At 40.0% G+C, this 25,117-nt stretch overlaps 1 protein-coding gene across 1 annotated transcript in view; it reads left to right on the forward strand.

Moving 5' to 3' along the window:
• Positions 1–25,117, forward strand: part of LOC126412662 (putative helicase MOV-10) — a 431,824-nt gene that overhangs the window by 147,208 nt on the left and 259,499 nt on the right. The window contains exon 6 of the mRNA XM_050082364.1: positions 2,130–2,248. Coding sequence (XP_049938321.1) covers positions 2,130–2,248 — 119 coding nt within the window. The remainder of the gene's footprint in view (positions 1–2,129; positions 2,249–25,117) is intronic.

Genomic DNA, 25,117 nt, shown 5'->3' on the forward strand with positions numbered 1-25,117 from the left:
TGATGCCGGGTGTTGGCCCTGTGTGCCTCGGTCGTATGCAGTCCTGATTGTGGCACTCACCTGCACGGCGCCAAACACGCATACGACCATCATTGGCACCAAGGCAGAAGCGACTCTCATCGCTGAAGACGACACGTCTCCATTCGTCCCTCCATTCACGCCTGTCGCGACACCACTGGAGGCGGGCTGCACGATGTTGGGGCATGAGCGGAAGACAGCCTAACGGTGTGCGGGACCGTAGCCCAGCTTCATGGAGACGGTTGCGAATGGTCCTCGCCGATACCCCAGGAGCAACAGTGTCCCTAATTTGCTGGGAAGTGACGGTGCGGTCCCCTACGGCACTGCGTAGGATCCTACGGTCTTGGCGTGCATCCGTGCGTCGCTGCGGTCCGGTCCCAGGTCGACGGGCACGTGCACCTTCCGCCGACCACTGGCGACAACATCGATGTACTGTGGAGACCTCACGCCCCACGTGTTGAGCAATTCGGCGGTACGTCCACCCGGCCTCCCGCATACCCACTATATGCCCTCGCTCAAAGTCCGTCAACTGGACATATGGTTCACGTCCACGCTGTCGGGGCATGCTACCAGTGTTAAAGACTGCGATGGAGCTCCGTATGCCACAGCAAACTGGCTGACACTGACGGCGGCGGAGCACAAATGCTGCGCAGCTAGCGCCATTCGACGGCCAACACCGCGGTTCCTGGTGTGTCCGCTGTGCCGTGCGTGTGATCATTGCTTGTACAGCCCTCTCGCAGTGTCCGGAGCAAGTATGGTGGGTGTGACACACCGGTGTCAATGTGTTCTTTTTTCCATTTCCAGGAGTGTACTAAGTATCTTTGACAGATGTCATACCAACCAAACAAAAAAATATTTAGGCTCGCTCACAACAAATGTTCCCTATCGACACATTTGTATCTTAACGCTCATTTCATACCGGTACACTGGTATTTGGAAATGCCATTTTCGACTATGTTACAATTATTTGAAAATGAGTCTCGGCCAGAAACTAGTCATTGAGTGAATCAAAAAGTAAAATTTGCAGTTTTGGACTAGTTTTTTGTTCCGTGTAGTAATGGAAGTTGCTGACACACAGTTACTCCAGCATGCTGGAAGTTCCTAAACTCCAGTCCTACCTACTTGTCAGTAATGTTCTAATCAGTGAAACATCACCAAGTGCACTAAAGGACAAAGCTGAAGAAACACTCATGCATCTATGCAGATGGGTAGATAACAACAAATTAAATGAAAAAAAAAAAAAAAATCCCTTGGGAAGTGATTAGCTTCAGCATACTTTGCACGTAGAATAATAAATTCAGTGAGTAATATCTCATGCACCAGAAGAACATATTTTGCTTATGTTCATTCTGTGATGAATTATGGGATAATGTTCTATGACAAAAAGTAGCAAGAGAACTCGTGCACTGAGTTGAGTTGTTTAAATCTATGGGAATTTTGACTGTTCCATATGAGTACATTTTGCGAACAGTGATCCACATTGAAAAAGACATTGATCAGTACCTAAAAAACAGGTCTTGACATGAACATGGAAACAGATCCAGCCACCACTTACATTGAATGGTGCTGAGGGACATGTAAAGATAATCGCTGTCTTTTGAAAAGCCATCCTTTTTGCTGCTTTGCTACATGTTCCCTTCCAAATTTTGTGTATTAAAACTCTCACAAAGACAGGAGAAAGAATGAAAATTCAAAAATGAGCAGTTGTCATGCATTTATGTGTATCCCCTCTAACAAGTATAGTTCAGCTGTAGGTGAGTGCTTGCCTGTTCATAATATTTCCATGAACTTGATTTGTTAGTTGCAGTTCGTGTCAACAAGAAACAGAGCAGCCATCAATGGAGAAAAAAGAGGCAATAATTTGTATTTATATAATGTATTTCTGTTACCATGTGGTAAGATAGTGATGCAAAAGTAATAGGAAATATTTTCAGTGTGTATGATGATCATTCCTTTCACTCTTACTTGCTAATGCTAGTTATTGTCTGTCATCATTAATTTGAACGTCACTTGTTATGTCACTGTGTGTGTGTGTGTGTGTGTGTGTGTGTGTGTGTGAGAGAGAGAGAGAGAGATATGTTGACTTTTTATTGTTGTTTTCCTTCTTTCAGGTATTCAGAATTCAGAATGTCGAAGTTGATGAATTGGGTCCAATTGGTCCTTACAAAAGATTAAGCCAAGTTCAGGTGTCAGTAGAGTATCCCGTAGTAAGTGGAGTACCACCACCCTCGTAAGTGTGTCATTTCATACGGTAATTAAATCGGTGGAAATATGTAACTGCTTCCACTGTTAAATTTCTTAGTAGAACAGTCTTCAGAGTAGCCTAAAACATGTTATAAAATAAATTATATTTTTCATTTACACCAGGGGTGTTGTGTGGACTAGAACAGTTACATATTTGAGGCTAGGTCACTCATCACTAAATAGAATAGACAGTGAGCAGCAGACAGGCACATAGGAAGGATGGTAACTTGATAAGCTCACAGACAAAGTCATCCTCCACACACACACACACACACACACACACACACACACACACACGCACGCACACACAGAGAGAGAGAGAGAGAGAGATTTGGAAAGACTTTGAAAGTTTGTGTAGTTATTAACCTTTCTATGCACCTGTCTGCTGTTCAGTGTCTCTTCTATTTAGGTAGTGTTGATCTATTCTTAAATCCTTATTTAATATTGTTGTAATTACGTTATTTCAGTTTAATACTGTAAGATCATCATACACCTGAATATAACAATTTAAAAGTCGGGTAAAAAATTACAAATAAATAAATCAATTTGAGTGTACTGTTAAGATCTGAAAAAATATTTTCGTGTCAGGTCCACATCATTAGATTCTGTTGTTAAATGTGATTATAATAAGTCATAGCTTCACTTATGCAATAACAAATCTGAAAACAACTACCAAAAATTAAACTTTCCTCTAAATAATTAAAAGATTTGATTGTATATAATTAAATAACACTATAAGGTTGGAAGAGATTATTAACTAACATTTTATATATTGGACTACCAGTGTGCATGCTTGTTTAATGTTTGTTAGTTATTAATAAACATCTGTTGTATAATTTATATACATAAAAATGAACGTATGTGTTGTGTGTATGTTCTTCTTCTTCTTCTTCTTCTTCTTCTTCTCCTCCTCCTGGACAACTTCATTGATTTCAACTATATTTGGTACACATACTGCTTATTGTCTGAGAAGAAGTACTATGGGGGTAAGAGTCACCTTGCTCTCATGGAGGTGGAGTTGGATGTGTGAAGTGCTGGTTATATCTGATATCTTGGCTGCACTGAGCACCAGACATGTTGTGTGTGTAGTAATGTGTTTCCGGTGCTATACATGTGGATGGGCATGGCTGCACAGAGAGAGAGGGGGGGGGGGGGGGGGGGGGGGAAGAAGATGGATTTTGAGTGTGGGGGAAGGGGATGAGGCTACAGAGAAAGGGGTAGAAAGTGATGGACCACAGAGAAGAGGGCAGGAGATGTTCAGAGAGGGGGGGGGGGGGGGGGGGGAAGATGGGTGGACAGAGATATGGGGGAGGAAGAGGTAGTTAGAGATAGGGGGAGGTGCAGGAAGTGAAAAAAGATGGGGTGAGGAGGGGTGAACAGAGAAAGGGGAATAGGGATGGGTGAGGAAGTGGTGGAAAGAGTGAGAGAGAAGAGGATGAAATGGGCAGCAAGAGGGGAAAGAAGGAGATATGAACAATGTATGTGCGTTACATGTACAAGGACAAAGCCGCAGGTAAAGGACTGGAATATGTTATAGGGGGTAATCAAATGAAAATGACACAGATGGAAAAAAAGTAAGTGAATTGTGTTTTTATTTCAAAAGTAATCACCATAAGTATTATTACATATATCTCACTGTGAAGCAGGATGGTCAATGCCTTCATGGAAAAATGACTGTGATAGCCTACGGAACCGTAATGGTATCCACGCATGCACCTCTTTATCTGAAGCAAATCGATGGCTGAAAATGTCTTTCTTCATGGCTTCAAACTTATGGAAATTGCAAGGTGAGAAATCAGGACTGTATGGAGGATGCATAAGTGCTTTCAAAGACAACTTCTGCAGTGTAGTCGAAACAACCTGCCAACAAAATGCCCACCATGTGTTGCCAAGGTAGTTTTGACTATGTTGCAGTAGTTTCATTGGGTAGCCCTTATACATCCTCCATACAGTTTTAATCTCTACCTATGTGATTTCCATGTGTTTGGAGCCCTGACAAAAGAGATTTGTGGCTGTCAATTGACTTCAGACGAAGACCTGGGTACAAGTATGGTGTTGTAGGGAGCCGCTAACATTTTTCCATGAAGGCACTTACTATCTTGTTTCCTGGGGAGATAAATGTGTTAACAGTTATGGTGAAAACTTTTGAAGTAATAGGCAGTTTACTTACTTTTTTCCAAGTCTGTCAAATTTTCATTTGACTACCCTTTATATACAAAAACTGAAGTACATGTGTGTGTTCAACGTCTACTTTATAACCATTGGATCAATTTCAACAAAATTTGGTACATATAGAACATATACATCTACGTGACTACTCTGAAATTCACAATTAAGTGGCTGGCAGAGGATTCATCGAATCACTTTCAAAGTATTTCTTACCATTCCACTCTCGAACATTATGCAGAAAAAATGCATATTTAAATCTTTTGTGTGAGCTATGATTTCTGTATTTTATTATAATGAATATTTCTTGGGTTTCATCAAAATATTTTTGAATTCAAGAGAGAAAGTTGGTGATCAAAATTTCATGAAATGATTCTGCAGCAATGAGAAATACTTCTGATTTAATGATTGCCACCCCATCTCACATGTCATGTCTGTGACATCAATTCACTCCCCTATTTTGTGATAGTAAATTGCCCTTCTATGAACTTTTTTTGAATTCTTCCATCAAACCTTCCTAATGTAGATTCCACACTGCACAGCAGTGTGTCAGAAGAGGATGGACAAGTATAGTATAGGGAGTCTTTCTAGTAAACCTGTTGCATCTTTTAAGTGTTCTTCCAGTAAATCACAGTCTTTCCCCACATCATTGTCTGTGTGATCATTCCAGTTTAAGTTATTTGTAATTGTAATCCCTAAATGGTAAGTGAATTCTCAACATGTAAATTTGTGTGATTTATTGGGTAATCAAAATTTAGCACATTTCTTTTAGTACTCATGTTGATGATGTATACACATGGTAAATTGTCACTTTTCACACCATCAGATATTTTGTCTAAATCATTTTGCAATTGTTTTTGATTATCTGATGACTTTATGAGATGGTATCTGACAGCATAATCTGCAAATAATCTAAGAGGGGTGCTCAGATTGTTTCCTAACACATTTATATAAATTAAGAACAGCAGAGGGTCTACGACACTTATTGGGGAATGCCAGATATCATTTCTGTTTGACAAAGACTTTCTGTCAATTAATATGAACTGTGACCTTTCTGATAGGAAGTCATGATCTAATTTCACAACTGACAAGGAACGACCATGACGTTGGGACCACAGATTTACTTCAAACTTTGTGTACCTTTAGGAGGCCATTAAAGCAACGTAATGTGTGAGCAGTAAGGTGCACTACTCTGCCAATTCCAAGAAAATTGCAAGAGAAGTTTTACTTGTCTATTATGTAACTGATGTATTTGTGTGATGGTACTGGGCATAAGAAATCATTGTGGCCAAGTGGTTCGTGTTAGTACTTCTGGAGAGGGTTGCAGACAAGACAACAGTTCGAATCCTGCTAACACTTACTTTTCAATCTATTTTATTTTTATTTTTATTTTTTTTTTTTATCACTGGTCACTTTATTTAATTTATATGGCATTTGAGAAGTAATATAATTAAAAAAAAGCAATCCATGTTCATTTTTATGAAGTTGTAGTGAATTTCATAGGTCACTTAACTACTTACTACCTGTAATTAAATTTTCAAGGATGAGGGACAGGCTTGGAAAGCCCAAGTCAGACCTCGATAAATAATGATGCAAATGATGTTATTCACAGTGAGTAATATAGTAATTCACATTGTGCCAGACCACAAGAGTAATGTACAATTACTCGTTGGATGCGCTCTTAACATCAGATGTTGCAGGATAGTGTTTGTCATACAGCCATGGAGAACGTAAATTGAAACGTTATGCAAATACATGCGGTTTTTTTTTGTCATTATATTACCACTCAAATTAAATAATATGACCAATGATGAAAAAAATAGGTCATTAATTACATTAAAGTGAGAGTCGAACCATTGTGCCATACACGCTCATCTTACGGTGCTGGAACACTAATCACTTGACCAACATGATCTCGTAGCGTGTGGCACCTACTCACTGATACATAAGCCACATAACAGATGCATAAAACTTCTCTTGAGATTTTGTCAGAATTGCCAGAGTAGTGCACCTTACTGCTTGCTCATTATGTTGTTTTAATGGCCTACTAAAGGTGTACAAAGTTTGAAGTAAATCTGTGATCCCAACATCATAGCCTCCCCTTGTGATATGATATTCCATAGACACACAATTTGATTGGAAGTTACTTGTGGGGAACGGTGTAAAAAGCCTTCTGGATATCTAGGAATTTGGAATCAATTTGAAATCCCCAGTCAATAATACTCAATACTTCATGTGAGCAAAAAGGTAGGGTCCCCCCCCCCTCCCCCCCCCCCCCCCCCTCCCCCCCCCACACACACACACACAGGAATTATGTTTTCTGAAACTGTGCTGATTATCTATCAATAAATCATTTTCTTTTGTGTAATTCATGATGTTTGAACACAGTATGTGTTCTAAAGTTCTACTACAAATTGATGTTAGTGACATCAGTCTGTAATTCAGCAAATTACTCCTATTTCCTTTCTTGAGCATTGGTGTAACCTTTACAACTTTCCATTGTTTAGGTACGGATCTTTTGTTGAGTGAATGATTCTGTATAATTTCTAGGTATGGAACTATTGCATCAGCATACTCTGAAAGGAACCTAATTCCTATACACTCTGGACCAAGGTACTTGCTTTAGTGGCACTATCATTGGCAACATTACTGTTGCTATAACACAACGAAGATATAGATTGTGTCTTACCACTGGTGTGCTCTCCATATGACAAGAAACCCTTTAATTTTGTTATTTCGAGTCAGAGTTTTGTTGTGGAAACTATTAAAAGCATCTCACATTGAAGACTACACTAAATTTCGAGCTTCAATAAAACATTGCCAGTCTTCAAGATTTTGCATTCTTTTAAATTTGGCATGCTTTTTTTGTTGTTTCTGCAGCAGAGTTCTCATTTGTTTTGTGTACCATGAAGAACCAGTACCATCCCACATTAATTTATTTGTTATATCTCTCAATTGTCATAAATTTTATTTCTTTGGATGTAGACCACATCTTGTCTGCTCTCATGTAATCAGTTTGGAAGGAGTGGAGACTGTCTCTTATGAAGGTGTCAAGTGATATTTATCTGCATTTCCATTTACTTTTGGTGGATTTGGATGTTACAGTATTAAGCCTTGTGGTCCACATCCCTGTATCTATCATACTCTGTATTTGCTCAGTATTTTGCCTTGCCAAGAAGTCAAGAATGTTTTCACAGCTATTTACATTTCGAGTGGGGTCCTGAACCAATTGCTCAAAATAATTTGCGGAAATATCATTCAGTGCATTTTTGGACAATATTTTATGCCTACCACTGGCTTTTACCATGCATTTTTACCAACGTAGCAAGGGTAGATTGAAGTCATTATCAACTATAATTGTATGAATTGCAATTTTCTGTTCAGCAACTGTATCGTTAAACTCCAGGGGTTCGTAAAAGGAACCATTTACAGATTTATTCCAGTTGTCAAGTATAACATTTACTGATATGAACTTGCAGGAACTATCTCTCTCACTTTCATTAAAAGGTAAATTAAACCTAACAGCAATAAACACTCCACCACCAACTGTGCTTAATCTATCCTTCCTGAACACCATTAGGGCTTTGTAAAAATTACTGCTGAACTTATGTCTAGCTTTAGCCAGCTTTCAGTACCTACTACAAATTAAGCTCAAGTGCCTTCCATTGGCAATTTGAGCTCTGGTTCTTTCCCAGCACAGGTACAACAGTTTGCAATTACAGTACTGGTTGCTGCTAGATGTATCCTTGTCCTGTTTTTGCCGTGCGTCATTTTAGACTGATGCCCTTTCTGTGATTTCCTGAGACCTTCTAAACTGAAATAACACCCAGTCACCTCCACACAGCCCTTGCTGCCTCCTGTGTGTAGTGGACCCATGACTTATTAAGTGGAGCTCAGAGCACCACCACTCTAGGGTGCAAGTCTTGAATTTTGCAGCCTACACAGTCGCAGAACTATGTGAGCCTCTAATTCAGATGCTCGGCTCTGCTCTGTACAATAGGTCTGCAGTGGTCCTATATTTATTGCCTGAGAACAAGTACTGTGTGGTTAAGTTGTTAAGAGAGATAGAGAGAGAGAGGAAGAGGAGGAATTGGAGAGACAGGGCAGAGGTGGAGATGGATAGATACAGGCGGAAGGATGAGATGGACACAGAGAGAGGGCTGAGTAGTTGATGAACAGACAGAGAGAGGTATGAGGAAATGGACAGAGAAATGGTGGAGGAGGGGATGGAGAGAGTGAGAGGGAGAGAAAGAGAAAGCCAAATGGTCAGAGAGAGAGGAGGAGGACATAGAGAGAGGTTGAAGAAGGGGAGGGGTGGAAGGTAGGTGGACAGTAGAGTTGGGTAATCGATGGGTGGAAAAGGAAGAAGGGGAAGAGAAAACAAAGGTGGGGGGGGGGGGGGGGGGGAGTGCAGGAGGCAGATGGAGTATGGAGAGGAACAGAGGGCAGGTGGAAAAGGAAGATGGCAGAGGAGGAGTTGAAGAGGGGTAGGAGGAGTTGGACAGAGAGAGGGGAAGGAAATAAACAGAGACAGGAGGAGGAAGAGATGTACAGAGATAGGAGGGAGGCAGATATGGGCAGAGATAGGGGGAGAAGGTACAGACAGAGAGAGGCATGAGGAGGAGGTGGACAGATAGAATGGTGAGGATGAGATGGAGAGAGATAGATAGAGAGAGGCAGAGGAGGAGATGGAAAGAGATTGGGAGAAGAGGAGGTGGGTAATTGAAAGGGAAGACAAGGAGATGAACAGAGAGGGGGGAGGAGGAGATTTGTGCAGTATATGTGCTGCACATGTTTGTGGGTGTAGCAGTAGGTAAAGGGCTAGTATATATGTGTTTATATTTCACGTCTCCTTCATAACCATTATTTTAACCAGTAAGAATCATCTAGTTCCCATAGGCATGGAGGATGGAAAGGTTTGCCAACACATGATGCCTAAAACTGTCCTGAAGAACTGGCATATTGTACAGTTAGTATTGCAGGGTGTATATGCTCTGGGACAACTGGGAAATCCGAGAAAAACCCAGGATTTTTTTCATCAGTTAGAAAACTGGGAAAAATGCAGGAATTTTTCATTGGTTTAGTTTTCAGTAAAATTTTTGTAGTTTTGACTGATAAGAACTGATACTCTGACAAAGAATTTTACTGTATCCCATTATTGCAATATAATACTGCAGCAGTAAAACAGAAACGAGGAAAAAAATAAATAAAACTTGAGTTGCAAAGGAAATGTGCTATTTACAGCAACAAAACACAGCACACATACAAGGATCTGCCAACAGCAAAGTGTGTCAAAGGCTTTAGGATGTACACTATGCAATACTTCATAACAACAAACTGCTTCTGATGGGTGTGATGTCACATTAGGTTTGTTTGATAGTTGCCAGCAGGCTTATGCGCATGCACAGTTGAGTCGCATATGAGCAGTACCTTCTCCCACTTCGGACTACTTGAAGTGTGGCCGTTACGTGTATCCAAGGTAACTAGACACGAGCTGTATCATCAGTAGCAACAAACAGCCAGATGCTACCTGTAAACATTTTTCTGGTGCACCCAAGCTGCCAGATTTGCGCATGTCCAGAGCAGTCTGATTTGTAGTGGGATGAGGGGTAGTCTCCATGTGAACCATGTTTGCGTTTAGTGATTTTGCTGTTTCCTCTTGGTTTACAGCTCTAAGAACAAAACGGATTTCTGTGGCCGGGAACCATAAAGTGAATTAAAATTTTCACTTAATTATGGGAAGCTAAAATATGTTACTAATTTCAGTTTTCAGATTTTATTTTATTTCCAGGTTTTTGGCAGCCAAGTATTAATTACCTTGCAGAACAATGAAGTTATTTTTGTCAATTTGCCAAAAAAAATTTCTTTAATTAATGTTTGCAGCAGAGGCAGTCAATTTATTTGAAACACTATTGGCTAATGTCAACTGTTTACAGAATTTCAAGTGAACGTTGTTATCTTTTGAGACATATGGCATTATGCCACAATAAAGAACTAAACATGAGATAAATACGGTACTGATACTCCAAGAAAATTTGCACTACAAAAACCACACTGAAAAGTTTATTATCAGCTTGGGGCCTACTTCCGTGTGAAGCTGGATATACAGATGTGCTCTTTAAGTCGAATTATGCATTTTAGTCTGGTTTACGAAATTCTGATGCTCTTGGAGTATCCTCTGATGTCATGTTTCATTTATGATGTAATGTAAGATCTCTTAATGTGATACACATATGGGCTACCTACGTCATCATAGCTGTGCAGGCACAGTAAAGCCATTTTCTGGCACCCTCTGACAACTGCAGAAATGAATTCTAACAGGTTGCGGGAAAATATTGCAATTGGTCGTTTGAAAAGTGTTACTTTAAAAGTACTTTTTATTTTACGCAATATGAGTTATTTTATGTGTGTAAAAGTGCTTTGAATTTCTTAAATCACTAAGCGTTTGAGTTTCATGTAAAGCTTAACACTTTGAGGGCCAGCCACTTAGAAGAATTTTGAGCCCCGAAGACCATACATTTACGTCATTACTTAAAATTTTACTGGCACATTTGTGTGATGTGTCAAAGTGTAACACACACAAAAAAGACAAATGTTATATGTGGAAGCTTAACGTTTCGTGTAGCTACACAATTTACATTAATTTAAACCATTAACTTTTCTTATTTGTGTGTTTGTGCTACTTAACAGTGATGTTGCTGTATTCTGACTACATCACTTATCCTATGCTCTGAATCACTACGTTTACATGCAACACATCTTCTGAAAGTGAAAACAGAATTTTGGAAATGGTTTTTCAAAGTCGTGTTTACATGTTAAGGTCTGTAGCAGATTTGCTAGCCCAGTTAACTATGGCACCTGGAAAACAGCACATATAGTTTATGATTTAGTCAGCTCAATCACTATTTCCCTTCAGTTAGACGAGGTGTAAACATCATCAGTGTAATATTTCTACTTACCCTTCACCATTCAAAAAGCCACTTTGTCAATATTAGCCGAAATTTTTGAAAACAAGACGAAACCTGACAGCTCAAGCATGTTTCAATGCTGGCTGTGTTTACATGGGAGCGAAAATTGATTGCAGAACTGAAAAACTGGCAACCAGACGCAGATTTTCAGAGTCAGTTTTTAAGTATTTACATGAACACCCAGAAGCAGTACTGGGAGACCGGTTTACGAAATCCAGTTTTGGGAACCCCATGTAAACACGATGAATATCTGCTATCAAGAGCTGCCGAGATCAAGTGACATGAGCTATGATTGGCTTACAAAATTACATTGCGATCTTGATTTCAATGCTTCAGAAACTAACATTCTGTGTTTGGTGGAATTTGACTATATACTTCCGTAATATGAAAATTTGCGGGGTACATGTTTCTGCAAATCAAAAATCTTTCCAAAACCATTCAAAGGACTGATAGGTTTTATGTATACTGTCACATATCATCGAAAAAGTGTGTTTTCACCTGGGAGAAAGTGCATTTTCTAGCTTGGAAATCAGGGAGAAACCTTGGAATTTTTTTTCCTTGTCTGCTTACACACCCAATATTAGAATGCATTCCAGGTTGTTTACATGTGGATGGGTCTGGCTGAGCAGAGAGAGGTGGGTGGTAGAGATGGATAGGGAAGGGGGGGAGCATGAGATAGACAGAGAAAGGGGGACGGAGATGTAGAGGTAGAGTTAGGGGTAAGAAATTGACATAGAGAAGGATAGCCATAAAGGGGATAAGGAGATGGCCAGATGGAGTTTGGAGGATGAGATGGACAGACGGAGAGGGTAGGAGGAGATGAACAGACAGGGGAGGAGAAATGGACAGATGGAGAGGAGAGAGGAATGCACAGAGAGAGGAGGGATGAGGAGATAGATAGAGAAGGTGGAAGGAGGAGATGGGCAGAGAGAGGGGGATGGACAGAGATGTGGGTGGAGAAGATTGGCAGTGAAAGGAGGATGAGGTGGACAGAGATAGGGAGAGAAAGAGAAGGTGGACAGATAGAGAGAGGTAGAAGGAGATGGACAGAGGTAGGAGGACAAATTGAACACTGAGAGGAGTAGGAAGAGATAATAAGAGAGAAATGGGAGGAGGGAATGGACAGATGGATGGGAGAAGCTGTTTGACAGAGTGAGTGGGAAAGGGAAGCTGGAGAGGCAGATGGGTGGCAGGAGGTGATGGACAGAGAGAGGTGGGAGTAGGAGATAGAGGGGCGGATGTAGTAGATGGACAGAGAGATGGGAGAGGAAGAGATGGGGAGGAGTAGGAAATGGACAGAGGGAGCAGTGGGGCAGGAAGAGATGGAAAGAGAGATAGAGGATGGAGAGATGGGAACAGGAAGTGGGAGGACAAGATGGACAAAGAAAGAAGGGGGAGACAGAGACATGCGCAGTATATATAAAGCCAGAGAGAAGGGGGAAGAGGATTTGGACAGGATGGATGGAGATAATGGGAAAGGGGAGATGGAAAAAAGAGAGGAGGAAGACGAGATGGAAAGAGAGAGGGTAGGAGGAGATAGATAGAGAGGGGGGAGGAGGATCTGAACAGTTACAAGGGGGAGGAACACTGGACTAAATAAATAAGCGAATAATGCCAGTTATTCACTTAAACTACAAGCAGACAGTATGACTGGCCAGTACTTGTGTTCAGGTAGCAAAATTGCAGATAAGATAGATTTAAAAGTGAAGAACTGATCCATGCTTGTTGAACTGTTGGTTCCTTCCTCAGGGTTGAAATAAGGGTAGGTTTTGGAGTGTTAGGAAGGAGAGACAGGTCACTCAGACCACAGATGGGTCCATCTCAACTAGGGGTCTGAGTGCTTTACCTCTGCTTCCCAACAGTCCCAGACATATCCCTCTTTCCTTCCTGAGAAGGAACTAAAGGGTTTTAAATCTGGGAATATATTTTTCATGATGGTATGAGAGCACTTTACTCTCTCCCTGATATTAGATAGAGTAGATTTTTCACTTTTAAAGGTTTCTTAGTTGCATTGGAATTCTGTCTCCTGAAGGTAAGTATCAACTTATTCTGTTTCCCTATAATTTTAGTTTTTCCAAGTGAATTCTCCTTTTGATTCAATAATTCATAATACAATGTATGGGAATAGTTTATAACAGTTAATTATTCTCACTAATGTTTGAGTTCTCTTGTTGCATGCCCTGAAAGTATCTATTTGTAGTAGCATATAGGGAGTAAGCAAAACTAGCTATCATGAAACTGTCAAATGGCATTAGTGCTTGTCATTGTTGTTAATTATCTTCTTCTTCGGTTCAGAGAGTTGTTAAGTGTAGCTCTCCAAAGTAGTCTATCCTTTGCAACACTCTCATCTAAGAATAACTGCTGCAACCTGCATTCATTTGAACCTGCTTCCTGTTGTCGATCCTTGGTCTCCCTCTACAACTTTTACCCCCTTCTGTGTATCCCCATTATTCCCCATTAACAATTTGATGATCCCCTGATGACTCAGGATGTGTCCTACTAACTGTTCCCTTCTTTTAGTCAAGTTGTGCCATAAATTTCTTCTTTCTGTTAATCAGTTCATTATGTCTCAGTTAGTTATCTAATCTACTTATTAGTTGTTCAGCATTCTCTTGTATCATCACCTTTCAAAAGCTTTTATTCTCACCTCAGCATAGCTATTTATTGTACACCTTGCACTATCATATAAGACTACATGTGAGACAGATATCTTCACAAAGACTACCAGACATTTAAATTTATATTCAGTGTTTCTCTTTTTTAAAAATGATTTTCTTCTGTTGCCAGACCCAATTTTATATCTTTTCTACTTCAGTTATTTGCAAACCAAGTAACAGAACTCACCTACTACTTTTAGTGCCTCATTTCCTATTCTAATTTACTGGTAGTCAGCACAGCCCGATTTAATTCAACTACATTGCATTACCCATGTTTTACTTTTTTCACTGATGTTCATCTTCCAATCAATTTTCAAGACATTGTCCATTTTTTTCAGATGATCTTCCATACCATTTGCCATCTATGACAGACTTACATTGTCAAACAATGGAAAATCTAGGATGGAATGTAACAATATTATGAAAAGGAAAGTTGCTACTCACCTTATAGCGGAGATGCTGAGTTGCAGATAGGCACAACAAAAAGACTGTCACAATATAAGCCTTTGGCCAATAGAGCTTTCATCAAAAATAGATGACACACACACACACACACACACACATATGCAAATGAAACTCACACACACATGAATGCAGCCTCTGGCTGCTGAAGCCATTTACATTGTCATTGGTAAATCTCAGTGTTTAATTTCTTACTCCTGAACTTCAATTCCTTTTTCAAATTTCTCCTTGGTTTCTTCACAATTGTAGAGATTGTACAACATCGGAGATGTTATAATGTTCTTCATACCCTTTAATTCTTCTACTGATGAGCCCGTTCATCATGACCATCTGCTTAATTGCATGTTGGTCCACTTTTGGAATGCAATATTGCAGTGATTCTGTGTGATATGGATTCAACAAATTGTAGATAGATTTTCTGTGATATGTGACATGAGACATCTATGTACAGGTCATGGAATTCCCTTAAATTATGGGTGGTGATTTGTTTGTGGAACTGGCACCCAATAGCATCCTAGATATGTTCCTTTGGGTTCGGATCAGGCAAATTTGGTGGGCAAGACATCAATATGAGTTAACTATCAGGCTCCTCAAATAACAGTAACATTATACTGGCATTATGAGGTGGGCAGATATCCTGATGGAAGATGCCATTAAAGTGAAATAAAAGATAGGTTCTTGTGGTAGAACTGCTCCAAACAACTTCATTTATGATCTGTCATGCTGCTAGTTTTTTTAATAAATGTTATGTTCCTTAAACTTGTCAGTTGCCTTTTTGCCTTTTCGTAGTTTCTTGATGCAGTGGATCTGCTATGCAGTGCCACTGCCTCTGGCCATGTGACATCATTGCCATCTTCAGAGAGCTTAGTGCTGTAAGAGAGTGCCCAACTACTACAACTGACTATGAAATAATGTATTTGCTTTTAACAAACTTACCTGTATTCTACCTCTTTCATAAACACATACAGTTGCCAGTATACAGATCACTATGGTATTACTCTCATATAGTTAGATGTGTAACAGAAGCTGTTATCCAAACATATGTTTCTCCAATACATTTTTGTCGTGGTTTAGCAACAGTAATCCAGTTTTCAAATAAAAAGGCCATCTCTGAAATAAATACCTGCAACACAGACTGTTACGAGAGAGTAGTCAATAGATTACAGACTGTCTCTTCTTCTGTTTCTGGATAGGGCCATTGTCACCAGCCCCATTTTTGTTCATAAGTTCGAAGGCACCACCTGGCCATTACTTCAGAGCTTAAGTGGGCCTCCACAAGAGGTGGAGAGACGCATCAGCACCTTGCTGATGTTTTGAGTTCACTCCACTTTCAACAAGTCTGCGCACACACCATAAAAGGGCATGCATTATTGGCTGTTCCACACTTACTAACTACTTAAAATATCTTTTTAATATTTATGAACATCTTTTGTCAGCCTAAGAGATAATCGTCAAACATGTTATTTCAAAGAATCTCATGCTACACTTTACCATCATTTTTGGGGAAGACATGAAGCATGAGTGGTTCGAATCAGTGTTCACATAATTCACATCTGTCATAGTGCCTAAAATTACTGTTACAAGTCTCACAGAAGCCAAGAGTAATGCCTCCCATAACATGATACTGCCCCACCTTCCTGATCCATGATAGGGTGCATATTTTGAGCAATCATGCAGCTGGATGATAGCATTTCTAGACACAACCATCAGGATGGTGTAACAAGAAAAGTGACTTATCTGACCAGGTGACATGTTTCCATTGATTAAAGGTCCATTCTTGATAATCCTGTGCCTACTGCAGTCTTAACTGACAGTGTCATTGCATCAGTATGGGAACACATAGGGTCGTCTGCTGCGGAGCACCATCTGCAGTTTGTTTTTCTTCTCAACATGTCAGTGACAATCATTTAAAAGAACTACAGTGCCTCCAAAAAGTGCATTGCTGTTGGGCTTGTTGCTGCCAGACCCTCTCGCATCATAATACAGTACTTGAGGATGTGGGGTACCAGAGCAGTGAAGGAGATGGGTCATTGTCTGCCAAGAACCACGTGCACATGGCACATCTTGGTTATCACTTTGTCCTATTTTAACATCACATTTTTGCTTTGACAATTTCCCATGTGAAGTTGGTTAAGAGATCTCCATGTCAGACAGGGCAGGATGTTTCATGGGGTAGCTCTTCTTTTGGTGGTATCCAATCATTTTTTATCTCTGTCCTGGGGGCAGCATTTTTGATAAAGCTTTTCCTGCTGTAAAGACACTGAGCAATAGGTTCATGCCAATGAAGTGCCTGTCTATCATCTGTGTTGACTTTGCTCCTTCAGGATTTCGCTGTTACTATCCATCTGATGGCAGGTAGTGCCAGAACTTGGATCTTCTTCATTACGGTCAGTATCTAGCATCCTGTTAGCTGGCAGTAAATTTGGTGAAGTCCAATGTCAACCCGTTTTGAGTGGCAGGATTGACACCACACAGGAGAAGCATATTCTACTAGCAATTGTCACAAGGCTAGAGCTGACGTCCAAAGCACATATGGTCTTGCTCCCCAACTTGCGGCTTTTGAATTTTCTTAAGATACTTCATGGTGCGACCTTCATTCTGACACCATTACATTGCTCTTTGAATGTCAGACTCCTGTCAAGAATAACCCCAAGGTATTTAGGGCAGAGCTGTGATTGAGGGAAGTTCCTATCCAAGAGACTTTTGACTTGTTGCATGTTTATTGCAGAGGTGGAAAGTACTGACTACCTGTCCCATACATCCTCCCACCACCACCTACTCCAGTCCGGTCACTAACACCATCTATCCCATCAAAGGAAGTGCTACCTGTGAAACCAGTCATGTGATCTAAAAGCTAACCTGTAACCACTGTGCTGCATTCTACGTGGGCATGACAACCAGCAAGCTGTCTGTCCGCATGATTGGCCACCAACAAACTGTGGCAAAGGAGCAATTGGACTACCCTGTTGCTGAACACGCTCCCAAACAAGACATCCTTCATTTCAATGACTGCTTCACAGCCTGTGCCATATGGATCCTTCTCACCAACACCAGCTCTTCTGAATTGGGCAGGTGGGAACTTTCCCTGTAATACATCCTATGTTCCCGTAATCCTCTGCCTCAACCTACGTTAGTCACTGTCATCCATCCAGCCCCTTCCCTGTTCCCATTCCAGCACTACCCAGCTGTCATTCCACCATCACACCCAGTCAAAAACTTCTCTCCTTTTCTTCTATCCCACCCCCCTTCCCCTCCCCAACTCTCCCATGCCATCTGTCTAACCTCCAGTACTTTACTGTCCACCACTCCCACCATACTATCCCTCCCCCTCCCCACCTCAGCCTCCTCCTTACCCTTACCCAGTTGCCACTCCCATCACGAACTGGTGCTGCTTCTCACAGTGTGGTTTCAGTTGCCTGAGACTGCATTCGTGTGTGTAGTTGCGGTTGCGCGCGCGCGTGTGTGTGTGTGTGTGTGTGTTTGTGTGTGTGTGTGTGTGTGTGTATGTGTGTGTGTGGTCTATTGTTGATGAAGGACTTAATGGCTGAAAGCTTTATTTGTGACAGTCTTTTTGTTGTGCCCATCTGTGACTCAGTATCTCAGCTATATGGCAAGTAGCAACTTTCCTTTTCATAATATTGTGACTACTGTTTTGCTTGGCATTGTAATACTTTCCCAAGTTGCCAAGGCCAGATGAAAGTTGTCTTTTAACGTCTTACATTGGGTGAAGAGTACTTATGCATGCACAAGTTAAGTAGGGTGGGAACAAGAACACATCCTTAGGAAGTTTACCGTATTAAAGGCCATACTCAGTTCAACAAAGGAACACCACTGATGAGATCTATCTTGAAGTCATCCTTGATATGCTGGGTAAGATTCAAAACCTGTTCTGTGCAAGATTGTCCAGATCGGAAGCTGGCTTATTTGAAGCTGATTCTGCATCTAAGGTGTGTGATGTGAAATACTACAAATACTGCAATACATTACACTTCCATACTTTGAATGAGATCTCTCTATAACTCATGTCATGCCATCTATTCTTGTTTTGCAATCATTTGTACCACATTGTGTTTCTTAAATGTATACAATATCTCATTCATGTTTTTGACTTAAGTCAGGTAATAAAATTGATTTGGTTGATGAAAATTGCTCGATGATGCTTGAGATTGTTCTTAAGGATGGTGTTGAAAAAGATGTAATCTGAAAATTTATGGTTGTCATGGTGGCCAGTAATTTGTCAAGCCCAGTGGCACTGTTACCAGTGTATGCGGGGTGATCTTTTTTCATGTCAGAACACCACATGCGGAGGTACGTCTCTTGTGTGCTGAATGGTGGGCTCTGAAACATTTGCACCAGCATTGTAGTATGTCATCAAATCCTCCACAGAGCCTGCTTTACAGCCATCCGACTTGCACGTTTTGAGATCAGGTATGGATGAGCAATAGCTTGTCACCTACTCGTGATTGCACTGTCCTTCAAACTCTTTCCATTGACTCTTACTATCATAGCACACAAAAAGCTGACCATTTTCACCATTTCCAAGATGCTCATACCCAGCCTCCTTATCCCCTTCCCTGCTCCCACTCCAGCACTGGACAGCCTTCTATTCCGGCAACACATCCTCCAGTCTTTTCCTCCTTCTCTGGTTCTGTGCTTTACTGCTGTATGTGCGTGTGTCTTCTACTTCAGAAGAAGGCCTTTTGGCCAAAAGTTAAAATTTACAGAATTGTTTTTGTTGTGCCTGTCTATGACTCAATATGATGACCATCAATCTATCCTTTTCATAATTTATATCTTGACTTATTCCACATCTCTGAAAGCTCTCCTTCATTTTGCTGAACACGATAAGTAAGTAACTGACTGGTTTAATTAATTAGTGTTAGAGACGCTAAATAACTATAAATAGGAATTGAGTACAAACCTGCTGTTTAGCTTGATATTTACATTACTACACAAATAATTAATGGGTTACAACAGTTCATTTCACACAGATAAAACTGACATCTGTTCGTGCTGAACATGGCTACTGTCATGGTACTAACAGGATTGTGAATTTGAATACTGTAGTGATGCAAAATTTCATCATGCACGAATATAGTTTGTGATCTTCTAGTAAAATTTAGCTTTTTTAGGGTTAAGATCTCCCCATGAACCATGGACCTTGCTGTTGGTGGGGAGCCTTGCATGCCTCAGTGATACAGATAGGTGCAACCACAATGGAGGGGTATCTGTTGAGAGGCCAGACAAATGTGTGGTTTCTGAAGAGGGGCAGCAAGCAGCCTTTTCAGTAGTTGCAGGGGCAACAGTCTGGATGATTGACTGATCTGGCCTTGTAACATTAACCAAAATGGTCTTACTGTGCTGGTATTCCGAACGGCTGAAAGCAAGGGGAAACAATAGCCGTAATTTTTCTCAAGGGCATGCAGCTTTACTGTATGGTTAAATGATGATGGCGTCCTCTTGGGTAAAATATTCTGGAGGTAAAATAGTCCCCCATTCAGATCTCCGGGCGGGGACTACTCAGGAGAACGTTGTTATCAGGAGAAAGAAAACTGGCGTGGAATGTCAGATCCCTTAATCGGGCAGGTAGGTTAGAAAATTTAGAAAGGGAAATGGATAGGTTGAAGTTAGATATGGTGGTATTAGTGAAGTTTGGTGGCAGGAGGAACAAGACTTTTGGTCAGGTGAATATAGGGTTATAAATACAAAATCGAATAGGGGTAATGCAGGAGTAGGTTTAATAACGAATACGAAAATAGGAATGTGGATAAGCTACTACAAACAGCATAGTGAACGCATTATTGTGGCCAAGATAGATACCAAGCTCATGCCTACCACAGTAGTGCAAGTTTATATGCCAACTAGCTCCGCAGATGATGAATAGATTGATGAAATGTAATATGAGATAAAAGAAATTATTCAGATAGTGAAGGGAGATGAAAATTTAATACTCATGAGTGACTGGAACTCGATAGTAGGAAAAGGAAGAGAAGGAAATGTAGTAGGTGAATATGGAATGGAAGTAAGGAATGAAAGAGGAAGCTGCCTGGTAGAATTTTGCACAGAGCGTAACTTAATCATAGCTAACACTTAGTTCAAGAATAATAAATGAAGGTTGTATACGTGGAAGAAGCCTGGTGGTACTGGAAGGTCTCAGACAGATTATATAATGGTAAGACAGGAACCAGGTTTTAAATTGTATGACATTTCCAGGGGCAGATGTGGACTCTGACTACAATCTATTGGTTATGAACCGTAGATTAAAACTGAAGAAACTGCAAAAAGGTGCAAATTTCAGGAGTTGGGACCTGGATAAACTGAAAGAACCAGAGGTTGTAGAGAGCTTCAGGGAGAGCATTAGGGAATGACTGACAAGAATGGGGGAAAGACATACAATAGATGAAGAATGGGTAGCTTTGAGAGACGAAATAGTGAAGGTAGCAGAGGATCATGTAGGTAAAAAGACGAGGGTTAATAGAAATCCTTGGGTAACAGAAGAGATTTAATTGATGAAAGGAGAAAATATAAAAATGCAGTAAATGAAGCAGGCAAAAAGGAGTACAAATGTCTCGAAAATGAGATCGACAGGAAGTGCAAAATGGCTAAACAGGGATGGATAGAGGACAAGTGTAAGGATGTAGAGACGCATATCACTAGTGGTAAGATAGATACTGCCTACAGGAAAATTAAAGAGACCTTCGGAGAAAAGAGAACCACTTGCATGAATATCAAGAGCTCAGATGGTAACCCAATTCTAAGCAAAGAATGGAAAGCAGAAAGATGGAAAGAGTATATAGAGGGTCTATACAAGGGCGATGTTCTTGAGGACAATATTATAGAAATGGAAGAGGATGTAGATGAAAATGAAATGGGAGATACAATACTGCGTGAAGAGTTTGACAGAGCACTCAAAGACCTAAGTCGAAACAAGGCCCCGGGAGTAGACAACATTCCATTAGAACTACTGACAGCTTTGGGAGAAACAGGCCTAACAAAACTCTACCATCTAGTGAGCAATATGTATGAGACAGGCGAAATACCCTCAGACTTCAAGAAGAATATAATAATTCCAATCCCAAAGAAAGCAGGTGTTGACAGATGTGAAAATTACCGAACTATCAGTTTAATAAGCCATGGCTGCAAAATACTAACACAAATTCTTTACAGACGAATGGAAAAATTGCTAGAAGCCAACCTCAGGGGAAGATCAGTTTGGATTCCGTAGAAATGTTGGAACACGTGAGGCAATACTGACCCTACAACTTATCTTAGAAAATAGATTAAGGAAAGGCAAACCTACATTTCTAGCATTTGTAGACTTAGAGAAAGCTTTTGACAATGTTGGCTGGAATACTCTCTTTCAAATTCTGAAAGTGTCAGGGGTAAAATACAGGGAGTGAAAGGCTATTTCCAATTTTTACAGTAACCAGATGGCAGTATAAGAGTCAAGGGGCACGAAAGGGAAGCAATGGTTGGGAAGGGAGTGAGACAGGGTTGTAGCCTATCCCCGATGTTATTCAATCTGTATATTGAGCAAGCAGTAAAGGAAACAAAGGAAAAATTCAGAGTAGAAATTAAACTCCATGGAGAAGAAGTAAAAACTTTGAGGTTCGCCGATGACATTGTAATTTTGTCAGAGACGGCAAAGGGCCTGGAAGAGCAGCTGAACGGAATGGACAGTGTCTTGAAAGGAGGATATAAGATGAACATCAACAAAAGTAAAATGAGGATAATGGAATGTAGTCGAATTAAATCGAGTGATGCTGCGGGAATTAGATTAGGAAATGAGATGCTTAAAGTAGTAAATGAGTTTTGCTATTTGGGGAGCAAAATAATTGATGATGGTCGAAGTAGAGAGGATATAAAATGTTGACTGATATGGCAAGAAAAGTGTTTCTGAAGAAGAGAAATTTGTTAACATTGAGTATAAATTTAAGTGTCAGGAAGTCGTTTCTGAAAGTATTTGTATGGAGTGTAGCCATGTATGGAAGTGAAACGTGGACGATACACAGTTTAGACAAGAAGAGAATAGAAGCTTTCGAAACGTGGTGCTACAGAAGAATGCTGAAGATTGGATGGGTAGATCACATAACTAATGAGGCGGTATTAAGTAGAATTGGAGAGAAGAGAAATTTGTGGCACAACTTGACTAGAAGAAGGGATTGGTTGGTAGGGTATATTTTGAGAAATCAAGGGATCACCAACTTAGTTTTGGAGGGCATCGTGGGGGGTAAAAATCATAGAGGGAGGCCAAGAGATGAATACACTAAACAGATTCAGAAGGATGTAGGTTGCAGTTGGTACTGGGAGACAAAGAAGCTTGCACAGGATAGAGTAGCATGGAGAGCTGCATCTAACCAGTCTCTGGACTGAATCCCACAACAACAGAGTTAAGATGATGTGATCATACTGTTCACTCCATGGATCCACAGTGAGACGATTCTTGATGATGTGGAACATGTCCAAAAAATAGAAATTCATTTGAACCAGAATGCTAGTATTCCCTTGGCAGATCCTAAGTTGAGGGTCTTCAATGATATGCAGTAAGGCAACAATTTCAAACACTAATTTGCTATCACAAACTTTTAAATGTATGTCAGCATAAAATTATACCTAATCAAATTGGACGAGAGTGAAACTGAAGTTAAGTATGTTAAGATTTTACAGATGATAAAATTTTCTACTTGCATAACATCAGAAAGAGACCTAGAAACTAAAGGATTTTGACTATCAGATATAGATAAGTGGACAATTTTACCTGTAAATACAGAAGAGCATCAGATGTCCTACATTCATCACAGTACCTACACTAGGAGTTAAGATTGATGCTACACCTGGATGCGGGAACATTTACAATAACCTGACCTGTATTAATCTTCATATAGATAAGCCTTACGAGCCAATGATCTTCTTCAGTGTGGATGCACACACGTTGCTCAAACTCTTACAGGAATTGGTTGATGGGCTACCGCTAGTAATGAATATAGTGAGCAGGAGCACTACAAATGTAGTGTGTGGACAGTAAGCTGGAAGTGTGGGTCTCGCAGGGAGCATGTCAGAGATAATTTCCCGCAGTCACACTGTTGTCTTTGTCCTCGGTGGCTCAGTCGGATAGAGCATCTGCCATATAAGCAGGAGATCCCAGGTTCGAGTTCCTCTCAGGGCATACATTTTCAACTGTTGATATTTATCACTGCCTGTAAGCAACTAATGGTCTGGATTTCATTGTAATTTCATGTATTAATCTTGGGTCACTGTTCAGACTGTTTATCTGCATGTCCAATGTTCTTTTCATGATGACTTTGGCGTTTACCTCTGAAACATATGGACTGCCAGTCAGAATTTGTGAACTCTTCAGTTTCTGTTTGTTAGAAACTGTTTCTGTGTATCATTCAGTGTAAGTAAAAATAGACTGGATTCAAGGTCTTTAACATGCTATACTAGCTCTGTTGGAATATTTCCTGGAACTAACATAGACTTGCCTAAATCTAACCTCCTTTTGTGTGTGTGTTCTGCTGCCACTTGGTGAGTAGATTTTTTTATCTATCCAATTAAATTATTTTGTCAAAAATTGATTGTTTTCGTTGTTATGCTGTCACATACCTTTGACATAACAAAGAATATAATGCTAGACAGTTTGCTGGCATTTCATTGTTCCCTTTCTTATACTGAGGCTTAAGTATATGATATTTCACCCAGGCAGTCTTATTAAGAGGCTTAATTATAGCTTATTCCATTGTACTGGAAAATGTGATAAATCACAGGTTACACAAACAACATAAATGGTTACTTAACTCATGACAACACTATTTAATTAAGTGTGTTGGTATTTTGTCACAATCACTAATATTTTTACTTTTAAAAGTGTGAAAATAGATTTTACTTTTTTTGATTCAGTTGAAGTTTCTTCTTCTCTCTGTTTAACACTTATTTTCCTTAAGTGTAAGTATCATTCTGCAGTATGTGCCAATCAGTTGTGCACATCAAAAAATAACATTGATAAGTACTGCACAAACAGCTCTATCCTTGACCATGGAACAAGAGTGAACTTACAATTACCAGGAAAGAATAAACATAAAACTCAAAATAGCATTTTCTACCAAGGACTGAAACAGTATAATAAATTACAAACAGTGATAAAAAACATTGCTAAAACAAACTTGTTTAAAAAGGCAGTTAAAAAGTAGCTGTTAAGCAATACATTTTTACATTGAAGGATTACTTAGATAATATAGAGTAGGGTTTGGTAAGAAATGTGACACAAATAAGTAATAATAATGATAATAAAACATATAACGTCCCACAAAACAATTTCACATTGTATGTTTTTTCTTCCTTTTTCCTTTTCTGGAGAAACTTACTTCCAAAAGCTACACAGTCTTATACTCTCTCTGAGCTCAACCTCTCACTCGTTATAGAGGGATGTTGACTCAGTGTAGCATTACCCTTGTTTATTATTAAATAGTTTACTTGTAAAACAGTGTAGTACACGAGGGACTAACTGAATGCAGGAACACTGTTTTGATCAGAGCGTGGCCTTGTATTTGGAGGGAAGAGGCTCCAATTTTCATCCAGCCATCCCGATTTAGATTCTCCTTTGTT

Source organism: Schistocerca serialis, chromosome 7 (genome assembly GCF_023864345.2).
Source record: "Schistocerca serialis cubense isolate TAMUIC-IGC-003099 chromosome 7, iqSchSeri2.2, whole genome shotgun sequence".
NCBI lineage: Eukaryota > Metazoa > Arthropoda > Insecta > Orthoptera > Acrididae > Schistocerca > Schistocerca serialis.